The sequence below is a fragment of the Eptatretus burgeri genome, chromosome 17 (assembly GCF_056783735.1).
Source record: "Eptatretus burgeri isolate ZD-2024b chromosome 17, Ebu_testis_v1, whole genome shotgun sequence".
NCBI classification, from domain to species: domain Eukaryota; kingdom Metazoa; phylum Chordata; class Myxini; order Myxiniformes; family Myxinidae; genus Eptatretus; species Eptatretus burgeri.
Genome location: NC_140977.1, coordinates 50,855,121 through 50,871,108, shown reverse-complemented (window position 1 = coordinate 50,871,108; position 15,988 = coordinate 50,855,121). Strand labels below are relative to the sequence as shown.

At 41.8% G+C, this 15,988-nt stretch overlaps 1 protein-coding gene across 2 annotated transcripts in view; it reads left to right on the top strand.

Annotated features, from left to right (window-relative positions):
• The window catches only part of LOC147010084 (voltage-dependent T-type calcium channel subunit alpha-1H-like), a 145,358-nt gene that overhangs the window by 53,639 nt on the left and 75,731 nt on the right, over positions 1 to 15,988 (top strand). For both annotated transcript variants that reach the window (XM_085861603.1, XM_085861604.1), the window contains exons 13-14: positions 4,090 to 4,183; positions 4,475 to 4,629. In XM_085861603.1, the coding sequence (XP_085717729.1) occupies positions 4,090 to 4,183; positions 4,475 to 4,629 (249 nt within the window). The remainder of the gene's footprint in view (positions 1 to 4,089; positions 4,184 to 4,474; positions 4,630 to 15,988) is intronic.

Here is a 15,988-nt window from a genome sequence, read left to right as displayed (position 1 = left end):
ACCCTAGGAGGAGTAGCATTTGGCGCGAAGGCACCTCCAGCTCTCGCGTATTATCGATTTTTGCACTAATTGACCTTTGACCCCTGACGTAAGCGAAATCGGTCAATATGTCCTGAGGCAAAGTTGTAGTACTCATTCAGTACCATGAACCTGTAAAGTTTCATTCGTATCGATGCACTCACCTGGTCGCTAGGGGGCCTTCAATTTTCGCCGATTTTCGTGCATACCCTAATTGTAGGGGGTGCTGCGGGTAAAGAATTCCATATATCACAAAAACCGGAATATATTTGATAGAGCATCACCTGTAGATCATTCGTGCCAAATTTCATAACCCTACGTGGGATAATGGCTTTCGGAATTGATTTCGCGTGAACGGTACCGATTTTGAAGGTTTTTCGGTTGTTGCTAGGGAACCAAAGCGTCCCTAGCAACCATCACAATTTCCAAAGCACAAGGTCATAAGATGTACCTACCACCCGAGTTTGGTCAAAATCGGCCCACGTTTACTACCAATTATGCTTATGACAAACGAACAAACATCCAAACAAACAGAATTACTGACAATAAGGGTCACCTATTTCGGCGACCCAACAAATGAAATCGCTCGTTGAGCAAGGAATTGCCGGAATAACTTTGTCATATCTCCATGATCTCTGAAAAAACAAAAAACTGGAGTTTGATCTTTCAAGGTCACCAGATTTGCCTTGACCTTATGACTTCATATAGTGACAAGCTATGCATGCGCGATATCAAACCTCCCTGGAATGAAACCAATAACAACGAATTTACAACACTTTCAATATTTCCCCATTGTGAACAGAAGGCATGTTTTTTAAAATCCAATTTTTCTAAACTTTGAACAAACTTGATGGACCTTGCCTAAAGAGGGTCCATACCAATTATGAAGTCATTCTCGCTGACGTTTTCTTAGGTGATTGAACAATTTGCTGAAATTAATCTAAAAATCATAAATATTTAGCTTGTTACAATAATCAATTGAGAAATTATCAAAAATATTATTTATTTATTCGATGTATCTCGATAACCGGAAGTGATGGAGAATAACCAAAAATATGTGTTTCCCTACTTTTCGATGGCGATCAATATGACGTAAACCTCGTTGTTCTATCTTTCAAACTCTTGAAGTTATGGCCACTTTCTCAGCATTGTAAAAACCTGCGACCTCGGGTTTGACCTTACAAGGTCACGCAAAGTCAACAAATTTGGTGTCAAATAAAAGGTCATATGCAAGTTCCTATATGTTGATAATGATAATGTAGTCGCTATCTGTCACTGTTTTTTGAGTTATGGCCGTTTTAAAGTGAAAATCAACTTTTACGTGACCCCCGCTCAACTTCGACCTGGGGCAAACTTCTAAACTTTGCATTTTTTAGCATGCAAATGTGTAAAATCATAATTGGAGATATGAATTGTGAGCAGTTTAAACCTAGTTTGAAGTCGATACGACCATTTTTGAGTACGTTATGACAAAAAGAACGATTCGCGGTTTATAGTCGACCTTGACCTTGACCTTCATTGAAGGTCAACCAAACTTAACACATCAGTCGCCAGTGCCATTGCCTACATGGGTGCAACTATTGGTGAACAAATCTGCACAATAGTGGACACTGTCAAACTCTTTTTAAATCTGAAAATTTGCGTTTGTTTATCATAAGGGAAATTTGTTGCCATGGTAACCGGAAGGGGCTGAACCAAATTTCACCATTTTTGGCATATAATAGGACACTCATACCAAGATACCACATGCCAAATTGGAAGTCAATCGGGATCGAAATGACGTTTTTATCGCAATTTGAAAGTTTTGACCCGACCCCCTGACATTCGACCCCCGACCGCAAAGAAGGGTGTTGGTGTGACACCCCCAATGAGATGTATGATTGGATGCAGTATTGGAAGATGCACATTTTGGATTTGGTTTGAAGTCGATACAACCATTTTGGCGGACGTTATTGCGAAAATAAGAATTTCGGTGACCTTGACCTTGACCTTTGACCTAGATTTGACAAAAAACGACAAGTGTCTAAGTTGGACCATGGCCGACGTCTGTAACCAGTTTGGTCATGATCGCTGAAACGGTGTGGCTGCTACAGGGTAAACAAACACACAGACAGACAGATAGACAGAATGACACACACAACCGACCAACATCGGATTCCGGAAATTAACAAACAGACAGAGAGGGGTGAAAACATAACCTCCTTCACCTTCGGTGGCGGAGGTAACAATTTCTCACTTCACCGGAGTGTATCTCAGAATGAACGATCTACATCAGAGTAGATGTATGTGCGGACTCTCTGACACACACGACGATTGCAATTAGCCTCTCCCATCCGAGGCTAACAAACGGTGTACGATACGTCAGAGGATTCATCATCTCTTCGTGAAAACAGGACAGACTTGTAAGGGTGATTCATGGGAAGATCACTACGTGGTCGGTCGCCTTTTATACAGCAGCCTGTTATCTACTTTCAGTGATATTTGAGTTTATACTGAGGTTATAAAAGTTTAAACAATTGTACTCAAGATGAGAAATGCCAAGGATATTTCAGAAACTCCATTGGGATGTCAAACGCAGCTGCAACCCAGCCCAGTCTAAGACTATGGCTGCCGTCGGTGATTCATGGCAGGGAAGCTTCTGTACCGTGTGCACCTTTACAAACAAACTTGATGAATAAATTCCAAGAAGAAATTTTCATTTCGATGTGATGCGAGTCGAGAAGCAGCGACGCATCGCAGAAACCGTTTGATGAAAAGCAGACGTACCTGTATTGTTGATGCCAAGTTGTTTTTGCTATCCAAGGAACCAGTTGAGAGACTACTGCTGCTGCCGCTGTCTCGTCCTACGACGACTACTTTAACGGCACCAATTATTCCCACCTTCATGTTGTGGGGTCAGCTGGGGAAAGTTTTTGTGCCCAGTCTTTCAGGGACTGGCTGGACAGGCATGACGTTCTACAGCTGGGTGATGATTCAAACCCAGGCTAGATGGCTCGGAGGCGAACAAGCCCGAATGACGAAATGATTGGTAAATTAATTATTTTGAACAATACAGTATTTACCGTGTTGTAGTTGTTTTGGGATTCTCATATGTGTAGTATGTGTGAATGTCTTTATAGTTGTTGAGGAACTCTGGGAAGGGTTCGAAACAGCATTAGCACTTACCTTGGGTAGGTCTTCTTTGGTTGCTTTATGCAGCTTCTTCGGCTGAAGGAGTATGGGAGGGGTCAATTAAATATATATATAATCCTTTTTGGCACCATCTCCAATTATGAATAATCACTTTAAAAATTAATAAAATCTCGTGTCTGCATCCGGTCCCGGATCTTCACCAAAATGGAATTACTTTGTCCTTGTCACACACCCAACCTCTCCACCCAGTTTCGTCTGTATCCGTCCATATCTTTTTGAGATTTCCTGTTCACAGGCAGTCACAAAGACAGACAGGGGTGAAAACAACCCCTGTCCACCTTTTGTTGCTGGAGGTAAACATAAATGCGAACAGATAAAATCAAGTGTCATTGTTCTTAAGATTAATTCGGTGATTCTGTTAACAGGCCATGCCGGTCACATGACTTTAAAATTCGTCTTTCATTTGTCAGACAATCACAGCACGGGGAACATCATGCGGCGATAAACCGACACAATCAAAAGATTTGTTTGTCTTCATTTGATATATTTTCAGGCTGCTTTACAATTATACCAAATGTTTTTTTGAATACTTATCATCTCTTTCCCTTGCAGACAAAATTTTTCCATCTGGGATGACTGACTCGGTCACTGTCACAAAAAAAACTAACTTGGGTCTTAAAAAAAAAACCCAGCTTTGACAGATGTCGGGATGAGAACAATTGGACCATCTCACCTGTGTTCCATCAACATCCTTATCAATTCACCTAACTCTCCTAAGATTCAAACTTGGAACCAAGTCACCCTGTCTTGGTTTAATGATTTATAAACAGCATTATACATGTCGGTTTTGTGGAAATAGTGTCAGAAGGTAACTTGCGGTGCTTGGAAGGGATTTCATGAAAGTTTGCTTTCCTCTTTCCAACTCATTGATCCTCATAGGGTGATGCCAATCAGTCAGACTCGGAGGGAGAGCTTGCCTCCATGACCATGGATGATGACGTCTGCAAGCTGAAAGAGCTCTCATGCTTGGCTGGTGGGCACAACAGAGACCCTCTGTTTTTGCTTTGACTGCAAGTTTACTATTGCGGGAGGAGAAACCCTTGATTAATTACTTATTACTCATAACGAGGAAAACCCCATGGACTTATAAATAACAACAAGCCTGTGTAGCATCGTGCCAGCTTCTTTGTTCAGTAAGACCGTACTTATAAGCTCATCATAATTCATCCACCTTGCAGAATCACGACTCATCCTTTCCCTCTTCTCGTAACCATCCTTGTGGAATTGCCGATTATGTTTTCCTTCTGCTTTTGTCCTCTTCAAGCAATGACCCCCAATGGACACATGGAGAACAAGTCGATGCCCGTACTGCTGTCGACATCCAGTCTGGCACTAGGATCTCCCACTCGTACGGCACTCATCCCATACATCGAAGCACGCCGCACGAGCACGACATCAGGTGAAGATCAGAAGTCGCCGGTAAGGAAATAACCTCAACTGTTACCTACTGCAAGTGATGACCACTTTTTTCTTGTGTCGTCAAACACTCACTTGTGCATGAGATTGGTCCATTTCTTAATGTAGACCTTGAGAGGTGACCGTCGGGCTCACGGCCAGGTTCTATATTGTCTGCAATTCCATGGCTACTGCAGCGAGAAGAAGCTCAGATGAGGTTGAAGCGAAGTCGTTTAAGGGGTCGGAAAGTCACTGCTTTTGTGGCTGTCAGCTACAGAGGTGTGTTCAGGCCATAGTGGGTTGAAGCCAAAAACGGAGGAACAGTTACCATCAATTAGGAAGGCTGCCGGTCGATTGTCAACACATTGAACGAAGACAATCGATGAGCACTGCAGCCCTCCGGAGACGGTGGTTCATAGAGTTTTGAAATGGTTAACCTTTTCCTGACACACATAAAATGGGTTTATGGGTTTTTTTTTTTGCATGAACTGCTCGCTTCAGGTTCTGCCGCAACATTTCAATAGGGTTACGGTCTGGACTTTTACTTGGCCATTCCAAAACACAAAATCTTTCTGTTTCAACCATTCTGTTGTCGATTTACTTGTGTGTTTAGGATCCTTGTCTTGCTGCATGACCCACTTTCTGTTAAGCTTCAGCTCGCGGGCGGATGTGCTGACATTCTACTGTAGAATTTGCTGGTACAATCCAGAATTCATGGTTCCGTCAATGATGGCAAGCAGTCCTGGTCCTGAGGCAGCAAGTCAGCCCCAAATCATGATACTCCCACCACCATGATTCACGGTTGGGATGAGGTTCTGATGTTGGAATGCAGTGTTTGGTTTTGACCAAGCATAACGTTTCTCATTTAAGCCAAAAATTTCCACTTCCAACTCATTTGTCCAAAGAACATTCTTCCAATAGCTTCCTGGATCATCCAGGTAGTATTTGGCAAACTGGAGACAGGCGGCAAGTTTTTTTTTTTTGTGTGTGTGTGTGTGTGTGTGTGTGTGCTATTTATTTAATCAGGAACTCTTTATCTGCTATTAAGACTTAGATGAAGATCTGATCACATTTTAGGTCAAATTTATTCAGAAATACAGAACATTCGAAAGTGTATACTCTCGGACCCCGATATTCGCGGTCCGCTATTCGCAGACCCCGCATATCCGTGGGTCATAAAGTGTGACCTGCTTCCACATTCACGCTTCTTGTATTCGCGTTTTTTTTCTGTTTGTTAAAAAAAAAAGTTTGTTTTTTGGGGGGGTTTTTACACTCTCGGGATAGTCTCCTTTATCTACCTTGGAAATTGGAAATCAGCCAACATCACAACATTACATAAAAAGGTGCAAAAGGAGATCCTCTTAATTACAGAGCAATTAGCTTGCTGTACTTCCAATTATCAATGAGGTCATGGAATCCATCATCGCAGTTGACATAAAATCATTCCATTTCTCCAACAGCCTCATCTTAGATCATCAAATCTGATTCAGACCTGGTCACTCTACCTTGGACATACTGCTTCGACTCTCTCAACAATGGATGGAGGCCCTCAATATCAGACATGAGATCAGGGCCGTCTCTCTGGACATATCTCGGGCTTTTGATACAGTCTGGCATCATGCCTTGCTCTCCAACTGTCTGCCTATGGAATCCAAGGTCAAATCCACTCTTGGAATCCTAACTTCCTCCACTCTTGTAGACATGTGACTCTCAATGGAACCCTTTCATCCTCTCTCTCCCTGTCAAGGCTGGAGTGCCCCAAGGCAGTGTTCTCAGCCCCATTTTATTCCTAATCTTCATCAATGATCTCACTATCTCTCTGGAAAATCCTCTTTATCACTTTGCTGATGAGTCCCCCTCTCTATCTCTATCTCTATCTCTATCTCTATCTCTATCTCTCTCTCTCTCTCTCTCTCTCTCTCTCTCTCTCTCTCTCTCTCTCTCTCTCTCTCTCTCTCTCTCTCTCTCTCTCTCTCACTCTCACTCTCACTCTCACTCTCACTCTCACTCTCACTCTCACTCTCCCTCTCCATTTCTCTCTCTCTCTCTCTCTCTCTCTCTCTCTCTCTCTCTCTCTCTCTCTCTCTCTCTCTCTCTCTCTCTCTCTCTCTCTCTCTCTCTCTCTCTCTCTCTCTCTCTCTCTCTCTCTCTCTCTCTCTCTCTCTCTCTCTCTCTCTCTCTCTCTCTCTCTCTCTCTCTCTCTCTCTCTCTTCCTTCTGACGGACAGGCAGCAGCCTCTTCCCTCTCCTCAGACCTTGACAAAACCACAAACCGGTCAAACATAATTTTGCTAATGTATCCATATTGTCCATCCTTTGCATTCTCCCTTACCCCTCATTGTTACCTGCATCACTTGTCTGTCCGTCTCCGTCCACAAGCAAAAAATGTTACAGTTAGAATTATAGTATACTCGCTGAATGCACCCGGCGTTGCCCGGGTTCTTTTTGAATGAATTTAATCTTTTGTACATCGGTCTGACATGAGCCCAGTATCAGTCCCGATTGGACTGTTATATTGGATTGGACCAGTCCCGACTGGCCCCGGGAAGGTTATAGGCTAGGTGGCGAGGCCCCTTGGCCGGGGGATTTTAGACGGTAGTTTATATTTGATGGGATTTTACGGCCGCGGCCATTGTAATCAATTTCAACAGTGGCTGCGGCCATAAAATCCCATTAAATATAAACTACCGTCTAAATCTCTCTCCCCCCTCCCCCCCCCCCCCCAGCTAAGGGGCCTCGCCACCTCGCCTATAACCTTCCAGGGGCCCGTCCCGACATTTTGTGTTTCAGAGGTTTCCTCCTATCTTTCACCGTTCAGGAGATTAGCACGTGCAGACAAACAAACAAACAAACAACCAAAAACTTCAAATTATATTTGTATATATATGTAGATGTGTGTAGTACTCTCATTTGCTGTAGTTGGTAAAGGCCCAGTCACACCTTGACGTTTTAGCCAGGAATGGCAACGTATAAAAATGCACGTAAAACGTTGGCGTTGGCTGAAGTTTTGAGGTTTTTTTTTTAAGTTTTGGTCGTATTCATAACGTGTTGGTCATATGCATAACGTATTAGTAACGGGCACAGAACGTTTCGTTGTGTTAAAGATAACTTATACCAACGAATGCTTAGCCTGTTGTCGGTGTTCACAACCTATGCCCAACGATAGTTTAACTTGGTCATAGCGCGCTGCACGTATCGCCGACGAACTCATGGCGTTCTCTGTTAAAAACCTGCCGCTCGCCGATTTCATCATAACCGCCTGAAAATTGGAAGTGTCAACATCGTAGTCACACCTTGACGATTTAGCCAGCGTATGCCGACCGATGAAAAATGTGTCTAAAACGCTGGCACACGTCGAATACGGTATGGGTAAGTTGTGTATACGTTAGGAGCACAATGAAGTACGCTGGCATATTACGTGGTACGTCTAGTATGTCGTGAAATTTCAAGCATGCTGAAAATTTTACGACGTACTCGACGTATGGCTCACAAGTTCCGCATACGCTGGCATAAGTTCTCGGCACGCTCCGCAATCGTTTACACACGTCGGCCACACGTTACTTGTAAGTTACTCATAAGTCGAAACACGTCGAGGTAATGTTTAGCATACCTGAAACTTAATTTTTAACCTACGAGTAACGTGCTTTGAACCTATTAGTAGCGTGCTTTGAACCTATGTGTAACGTATCTCAAACGCACATTGGCGTATGTGGACGAATTTGATTGACGTCTTCCGGACGACCACAGAACTTACTGAACGTGTTTCTAACTTACAGCTACCGTATAATGGCGTATCGGCAGCGTTTAGGGGAATTGGTATATACAAATGGGCTTCACAAGAGGAACCCGTCAGTGTTCCAGACTCCATGTTGAGTAGATGTCAATGGCAGTAGCAGTAGTAGTAGTAGTAGTAGTAGTAGTAGTAGTAGTAGTTCGAGAGAATTTAGTGTTGTCAATGTTAGTAGTAGTAGTATTAGTAGTAGTAGTAGTAGTAGTAGTAGTAGTAGTAGTAGTAGTAGTAGTATTAGTCGTAGCAGTAGTAGTTCGAGAGAATTTAGTGATGTCGATGTTAGTAGTAGTAGTAGTAGTAGTTCGAGAGAATATAGTGATGTCGATGTTATTAGTTGTAGTAGTAGTAGTTCGAGAGAATTTAGTGATGTCGATGTTAGTAGTAGTAGTAGTTCGAGAGAATTTAGTGATGTCGATGTTATTAGTAGTAGTAGAAGTAGTTCGAGAGAATTTAGTGATGTCGATGTTAGTAGTAGCAGTAGTAGTATCAGTAGTAGTAGTTCGAGAGAATTTAGTGATGTCGATGTTGGTAGTAGTGGCAGTAGTAGTAGTAGTAGTAGTAGTAGTAGTAGTAGTAGTAGTAGTAGTAGTAGTTCGAGAGAAATTACTGATGTCGATGTTATTAGTAGTAGTAGTAGTAGTAGTAGTAGTAGTTGGAGAGAATTTACTGATGTCGATGTTGGTAGTAGTAGTAGTAGTAGTAGTAGTAGTAGTACTTTCAAGTAACGTGTTGCAAAGTGTGAACAACGTTCGTGTAGCGTGCCTACAACACGTTACTCATAGGTTAGAAATAAGTTTCGGGTACGCTAAACATTACCTCGACGTGTTTCGACTTATGAGTAACTTACAAGTAACGTGTTTCAACGTGTGTCAACGATCGCATAACGTGCCTACAACTTATGGCCAGCGTAGCGGAACGTGCGAGTCATACGCCGGCATACATTAAAATTTCAAGCATGAAAAAATTCGAGGAAAACCCAAAAGTTCAACGTTTAAAGCCAGCGTACTACGACGTATGGCAGTGTTTTTCAGTGTGCTCTCAATGTTATCAAAACTTACCCATAACGTATTCGACGTGTACCAGCGTTTTAGACAAATTTTCCAAAAATCGGCATAAGCTGGCTAAAACGTCAAGGTGTGACTGGGCCTTAACAGGTCCTACTACAGTCGTCTGCAGGGAATTGCTACAGGAAAGGAATGCAGAATTTTTGTTTGGGGATCTACTTTCTCCCTCCACCCTGCTGTTGGTGTTTCCCTTTCTCCTGCTGTTCCCTTTGTTATGTTGTGTCCTCATTTGTAATGTGTCAATGCTCACCCATGAGCCGAGAACATATAATGAATTAATTAATTGATAGATAGATAGATAGATAGATAGATAGATAAATAACAATAATAAAACTGGAGGGGGAGCACTCGGTAGAGTGCAAAACCTCCGCCGCCAATACTGCTGGGTCACATAAGTGAACCTGATATCCTATTCATTGCAGGTTAAAACGGATCAGACTCTACTGAACCACGATTGAATAAACTAAACTAGATCAACGCGCATGTAGAAATGGCAAAAAAATAGAATCGAAATTTTTTTGAAAAAAAAGGTGCAAATTTTTTTTTTCTCCAACAAATTTTTTTTTGGGGGGGGGTGGAAATCATTTAAAACATGTAGAAATGCAAAAATAAATCAAATATTTTTCAAATAAAATCGAATTTTTTTTGAAAAAAAGTTGCAAAATTTTTTTTTCTCTAACAATTTTTTTTTTGGGTTGGAAATCACTTAAAACATGTAGAAATGCAAAAACAAAAATTCAAATATTTTTTCAAAATGGCCGCTATAGCGGCCATATTGGACTTTGGACCAAGTCCAAAATCTAATGCCATGATCCTTGGACCATACCTAATCCCCCCATCCAAGTTTCGTCGAAATCCGTCCAGGAGTTTTTCCGTAATACTGTTCACAAACAAACAAACAAACAGGGGTGAAAACAGTAACCTCCATCCATCTTCAATGGCAGAGGTTAAAAACAATGCCCCGACATTTGTGGACCCCTACATTCGCGGTATTTTTCAGGAACGTATCCCTCGCTAATGTCGGAATCCGACAGTACATGTTGTGGCGAGTGCACATCTGATGGATCATTCGCGACATCACTCCATCATATAAGATCAGAAAACTGTCCGTAAATGAAAATAACCCTAAATTAAATATCCGTAAACAAAAGTCACCCGGTGGAGCCGTGCTCACCTGGCCTGGAGAGAAGCAGGGCTTGGACCGTGTCCATGTCTACAACGTTACTTCCTCAGCTGGGAGACGGGTGGAACTTGGACTGCACATAAATAAAGAGGTCATACTGCTGACTCATTCTTCATTTAAATTTATTACGTCTTAACAGAGGATGCACTCCAGTATCCATTTGCAAGCTCCAAGCTTTGTGTCACCTGCAAATTTGGAAAGCCTACTCTTCACCCCACTATCCAGATCGTTGATATAAATAATTAATAGTAATGGTCCCAGCACTGACCCCTGAGGTACCCCACTACTTACATCCTCCCAGCAAGACATCCTCACACTCAGAACCACTCTTTGCTTCCGATCACTAATCCAGTTTGCAATCCAGTTATTGAAACTGGATTATTACACTTCTCATCACTGTTCCAAAAAGGCAGGTTTAAAAACTACTAGACGACCCGTGAACCCGTTGGGTTCTCGTTGTGACAGCGGTTGATGAAAAATATAATTTCAAGAAAATAAAAAAAACATAGCTCCAGCGAACTATACCGCTGAGGTTGTTTGCAATGATAAAATACTCCCGAAGAGTGCTTGACTGAATCGGGAATTGATTTTTTAATATTTTTTTTTTGTTGCCTGATTTTAACGAAACTTGATACTGCACACCACAAGAGAATGGTGAGTAAGGTTGGCCAAATTTTTTTGCGCTATCATGTACCATTTTGGCTGTATTTCGGTAACATACATACATACATACATACATACATACATACAAGATGAGAGTTTTAGTAATATATAGATTGAAGAAGATAATTTACAATAACACATGAGTTACAGTCGATGGTTGGTGTAATGAAGGCGAAACGATCATTTAACGGTCGGAGGGTGAGAGGAGAAATGAAGAGTGCAAAAGGATTTGAGTGACCATTCCTGCACCACATTCTTCACTTCATCATTTTTGGAATTGTTAGGCCTGTACTGCAGACCCATTGTACAGAAACCAAAGTGAGATTACCAAATCCATAAATGACCCTGTTTGGGTCCATTGCAGGACAGAGTCCTCCCCCAATACGGGTCCGTTCTCTTTCATTCGATGCATTTGGGGCCCATTAGTACTGCGATGAATTTCTGAATTATTTTCTTCTCTCCGTCTGATCTTCGGTCTAACTCTGCTTCTTCCTCGTCAATTGTGGGTTGCCGGTTAATAAATCTTGTTGTCCACCAGTTGTCCTTTCTTCTTTCTCCATGTCCAGCCCAGTTCCATTTGAGTTCTTAGATTGCGACCAATATGTCGTCACATTTAGTTTCCCTGTCTGATCCGTTGACCTCTTTTCTTGCCTCCATTTGTTCTGCCGAGATGACGTCATTCTGCTGCTCTCCATGTTGTGGTTAATTTGTTTTTTTTTTCCTCCCCTATCCTTGTAAGAGGCCCGAGTTTCAATGTCGTGCATCATTGCTGGCATGACATGTCGATGAGAAACTTTCTTTGCAGTTCTGATTTTCATGCCATTTTCCAATTTTTGATACGCTCTCCGTCGTGCTCTGGGACGTCCGCTCGCTTCGTTCAAGTGATTGGTATCCATTTTTATCAATTGACCAAAGCAAATGTAATCGCGGGATTCTTCATGACATTCAGTTCTTCAGCATCGTTTCAATTTGAAACTGCCATCTGCTGTCAGACAAACTGTCAAAAGGAAAACCAATCAAAGGTGGTTTGCCTCTTCCGTTTGATGTTTAGGCCTTTGTTTTGTCAATATAGCTGTTGAAACACTCCTCCTTCTAGGCTGACGGTGAATAATTTTAATGAGATTGTGCTTTCCTGTACCTGACACCTCTTTCTCTCCTCATCCTTCCATCCTGAAGGTAATCTCTTGTTTCCCTTGCCGAAGAATTCGGAGAGGGTGTTGCATTTGGGTCCGTTTGTTTGTTTGTCCGCACAGAACTTTCGTGTTTTTCTCCACAAACGCTTGTCGGATTGAGATGAAATTTTAACCATTGGTGCGACTACTCATGTGGAATGTTTTAATGATAATTATGACGTCACAGGTCACGTGGTGTGTCAGCCATATTAGAAAAACGTAAAAACTTTGGACCTCTATATCTCTGAAACTACACAAAGGAAAAAATGAAACTTGGCACATAGTAACTCCTCATGTCGAATGAGGGTGATTTTTATACGCCCGATATATATATATATATATATATATATATATATATATATATATATATATATATATATATATATATATATATATATATCGGAGCGTATTATGTGATACCGGTCATTCGTCCGTCCGTGTGTCTGTCCATCTGTCCATCCGTCCGTCCGTCCGTTCCTGTCCGCACTCTAACTCCCAAAGTTTCAACTTTCACTTTTCATATTTGGCACATAGGTACAGACTGTGGAGACGGTGTGTCGCGACATACGTACGTCATCTAAAGTGGTTGCCATGGCAACCAGGATGCTGTTTTCCATGTAGGAGCACAATTCTGTATATGCCTTCTTGTTATACGCCCGATATATATATATATATATATATATATATATATATATATATATATATATATATATATATATATATATATCGGGGTGTATTATGTGATACCGGTCATGCGTCCGTCCATCCGTCTGTCTGTCTGTCTGTCTGTCTGTCTGTCTGTCCGTCCATTCCTGTCCGCACTCTAACTCCCAAAGTTTCAACTTTCACTTTTCATATTTGGTACATAGGTACAGACTGTGGAGACGGTGTGTCGCGACATACGTTCGTCATCTAAAGTGGTTGCCATGGCAACCAGGATGCTGTTTTCCATGTCGTAGCACAATTCTGAATATACCTTCTTGTTATACGCCCGATATATATATATATATATATATATATATATATATATATATATATATATATATATATATATATATATATATATCGGGGTGTATTATGTGATACCGGTCATCCGTCCGTCCATCCGTCCATCCGTCTGTCTGTCTGTCTGTATGTCTGTCCGTCCATTCCTGTCCGCACTCTAACTCCCAAAGTTTCAACTTTCACTTTTCATATTTGGTACATAGGTACAGACTGTGGAGACAGTGTGTCGCGACATATATTCGTCATCTAAAGTGGTTGCCATGGCAACCAGGATGCTGTTTTCCATGTCGTAGCACAATTCTGAATATACCTTCTTGTTCGGGCATATATTGTGCTCACTTGAGCTCTTGTTTTTTAATGACGTCATAGGTTCCCTCGTTAGGACATCATAATTGCATATGTAGAACTCCACATCCGATCAGTATGAAAATTTTTGAGGGTCATCTTGGGATAAAATGGTCCACAGAAAAGAAATTCATGACGTCATCAGTCACGTGATTCAGCAGCCGCATTGTTGTTTTTTTAAACCTTCAAAAATCTTCTCTGAAATGGCTGAAAAGATTCAGGCGAAACTTTACACCTATGACCGCCTTTACACCTCATGAAATAAGGACCAAAAGGGTCACGCATATGACATCATAGGTCACATGGTTTGGCAGCCATATTGGATTTACCCTAAAACCGATTAAAAAAAAAATACACCACTCAAAAGAAGTCCTAGCGACTGTTTGCAATCTCTGATTGCTTTTTTTCTTGTTGAGTCCATGCATTTCTCTCATCGCCATAAGGACGTAGGATCCAACAATTCAATTCGCTGGTAGATAAGGTGAAGTATGATGGCTTGGTGGTGACACCACTTGTCTTCAGGATGGGGGGGGGGGGTGGCAGGAATTTTTACATGTCTATTGAGGGTGCCAGCTACAACTTGCAGACTATTCGCAAAAGGCATCATGGGACCTTTAACATCCAACAATGACCGGTGCTGACAAACGAGTCGAGCAGTTCAACGTCCTCCAGAAGGACGGTGCAGACATCGATGCCTCATCCAGCATGCAAAACACACGGATGACAGTTTATAGCTGGAGCTTGGCAAGACAGTTCAGATTGAAAAGGGTCATGGTGGAGAAGGTCAACAGAATGCTTCATGAGTTGAGTGAAGTTAATGGATGAACAGAAAGAATTTGTAGATCTTCCACTGACTACATCATTGCACACGAGGTCCCCAATAAGCCGATGCGGTGGCTTTTACAATCCCCAGAAAACAAGATGAGGGCATTTGGTTCATTAAGGATGTAAAGGTCAGAGATTGAAATTGAACCATTAATATCCATTATCATTTTGAAGGTAACCGATAACCCAGGTAAAACAAAAGACTGAATGTATATATACTCGGCTAATAACATCTGTCTGTCTGTCTGTCCGTCTGTCCCATCCTAAAACACGGAAACGCTCCTCAGAAAGAAAAAAATGATTAAGTAAAAGTTGCTTCAAATTAATCCAAAACCATGGGTAAATTATAATTTTTTTAAATCAGACAAAAAAATTGAACCAGGGCAGTGTATAGGAAACAGACCGCTGCCTTCATCTCTCCAAAAAAAAATTTTCTTTGCTGTTCAGAAATATATAACCTCACATTTTCTTTTCACTTTCAACAAGTGCAAGATTAAAAGTCTTCCTTTTTTATTTTTAATGTGGTGGAATTTTTACCACGGGCTTCTGCTGGTCTTGATTTATCCTTACTATCTATCGTCTTACTATAATTCACGGATCGGTGTTTGTATGTATGTCTGGTGTTGGCTTAATGGTTAGGGTGGTGGGCTTGGGATCCAAGGATCCTGATTTCAAATCCCACTTTTATGTTAAATTAATACCAGGTGGGGTTGATTCTGCTGGTCATCTTTCTGAGGTTGGCAAAATGAGTGCTGGCTTGCTGGTTGGTATCCTGTGTTGGAGTGGTGATCTGTTCAGGATTGTGTCCAATGGCCAAGGAGACTGCTGAGGCAGCACCAATGCTCTGCATAGAAGTGTGTGTGTGTGTGTGTGTGTGTGTGTGTGTGTGTGTGTGTGTGTGTGTGTGTGTGTGTGTGTGTGTGTGTGTGTGTGTGTGTGTGTGTGTGTGTGTGTGTGTGTGTGTGTTTCTAACTCCTCCTACAGTTCTGGGCCGATTCTATCCAGACTTGCTACAGAGGATCAGCATGACCCCGATGAATGTGTTGGGATGTTTTTAGCTTTGCAGGTGGTCTTGGGGGGGGGGGGGGGGGACACAAATTTTCTATCTAAATGTATATCATGTAGCGCTGCCTCCAGGTGTGGAGTGTATTTCAAGTCTCCACCTTTTTCAGGGCAGTATTCCTGCCTCCACGTTTTCCAGTGCAAAGAGGTGTTTGGAATTTTGCAGCGAGAGCTATTTTGTTGAAGCAATTTGAATTGCATGTTTGAGGAAGGATAATAACATAACCCCCGTGGTTGCTCCCGGAGGGAGCAGGTACTTCTAGTAATCATAATAA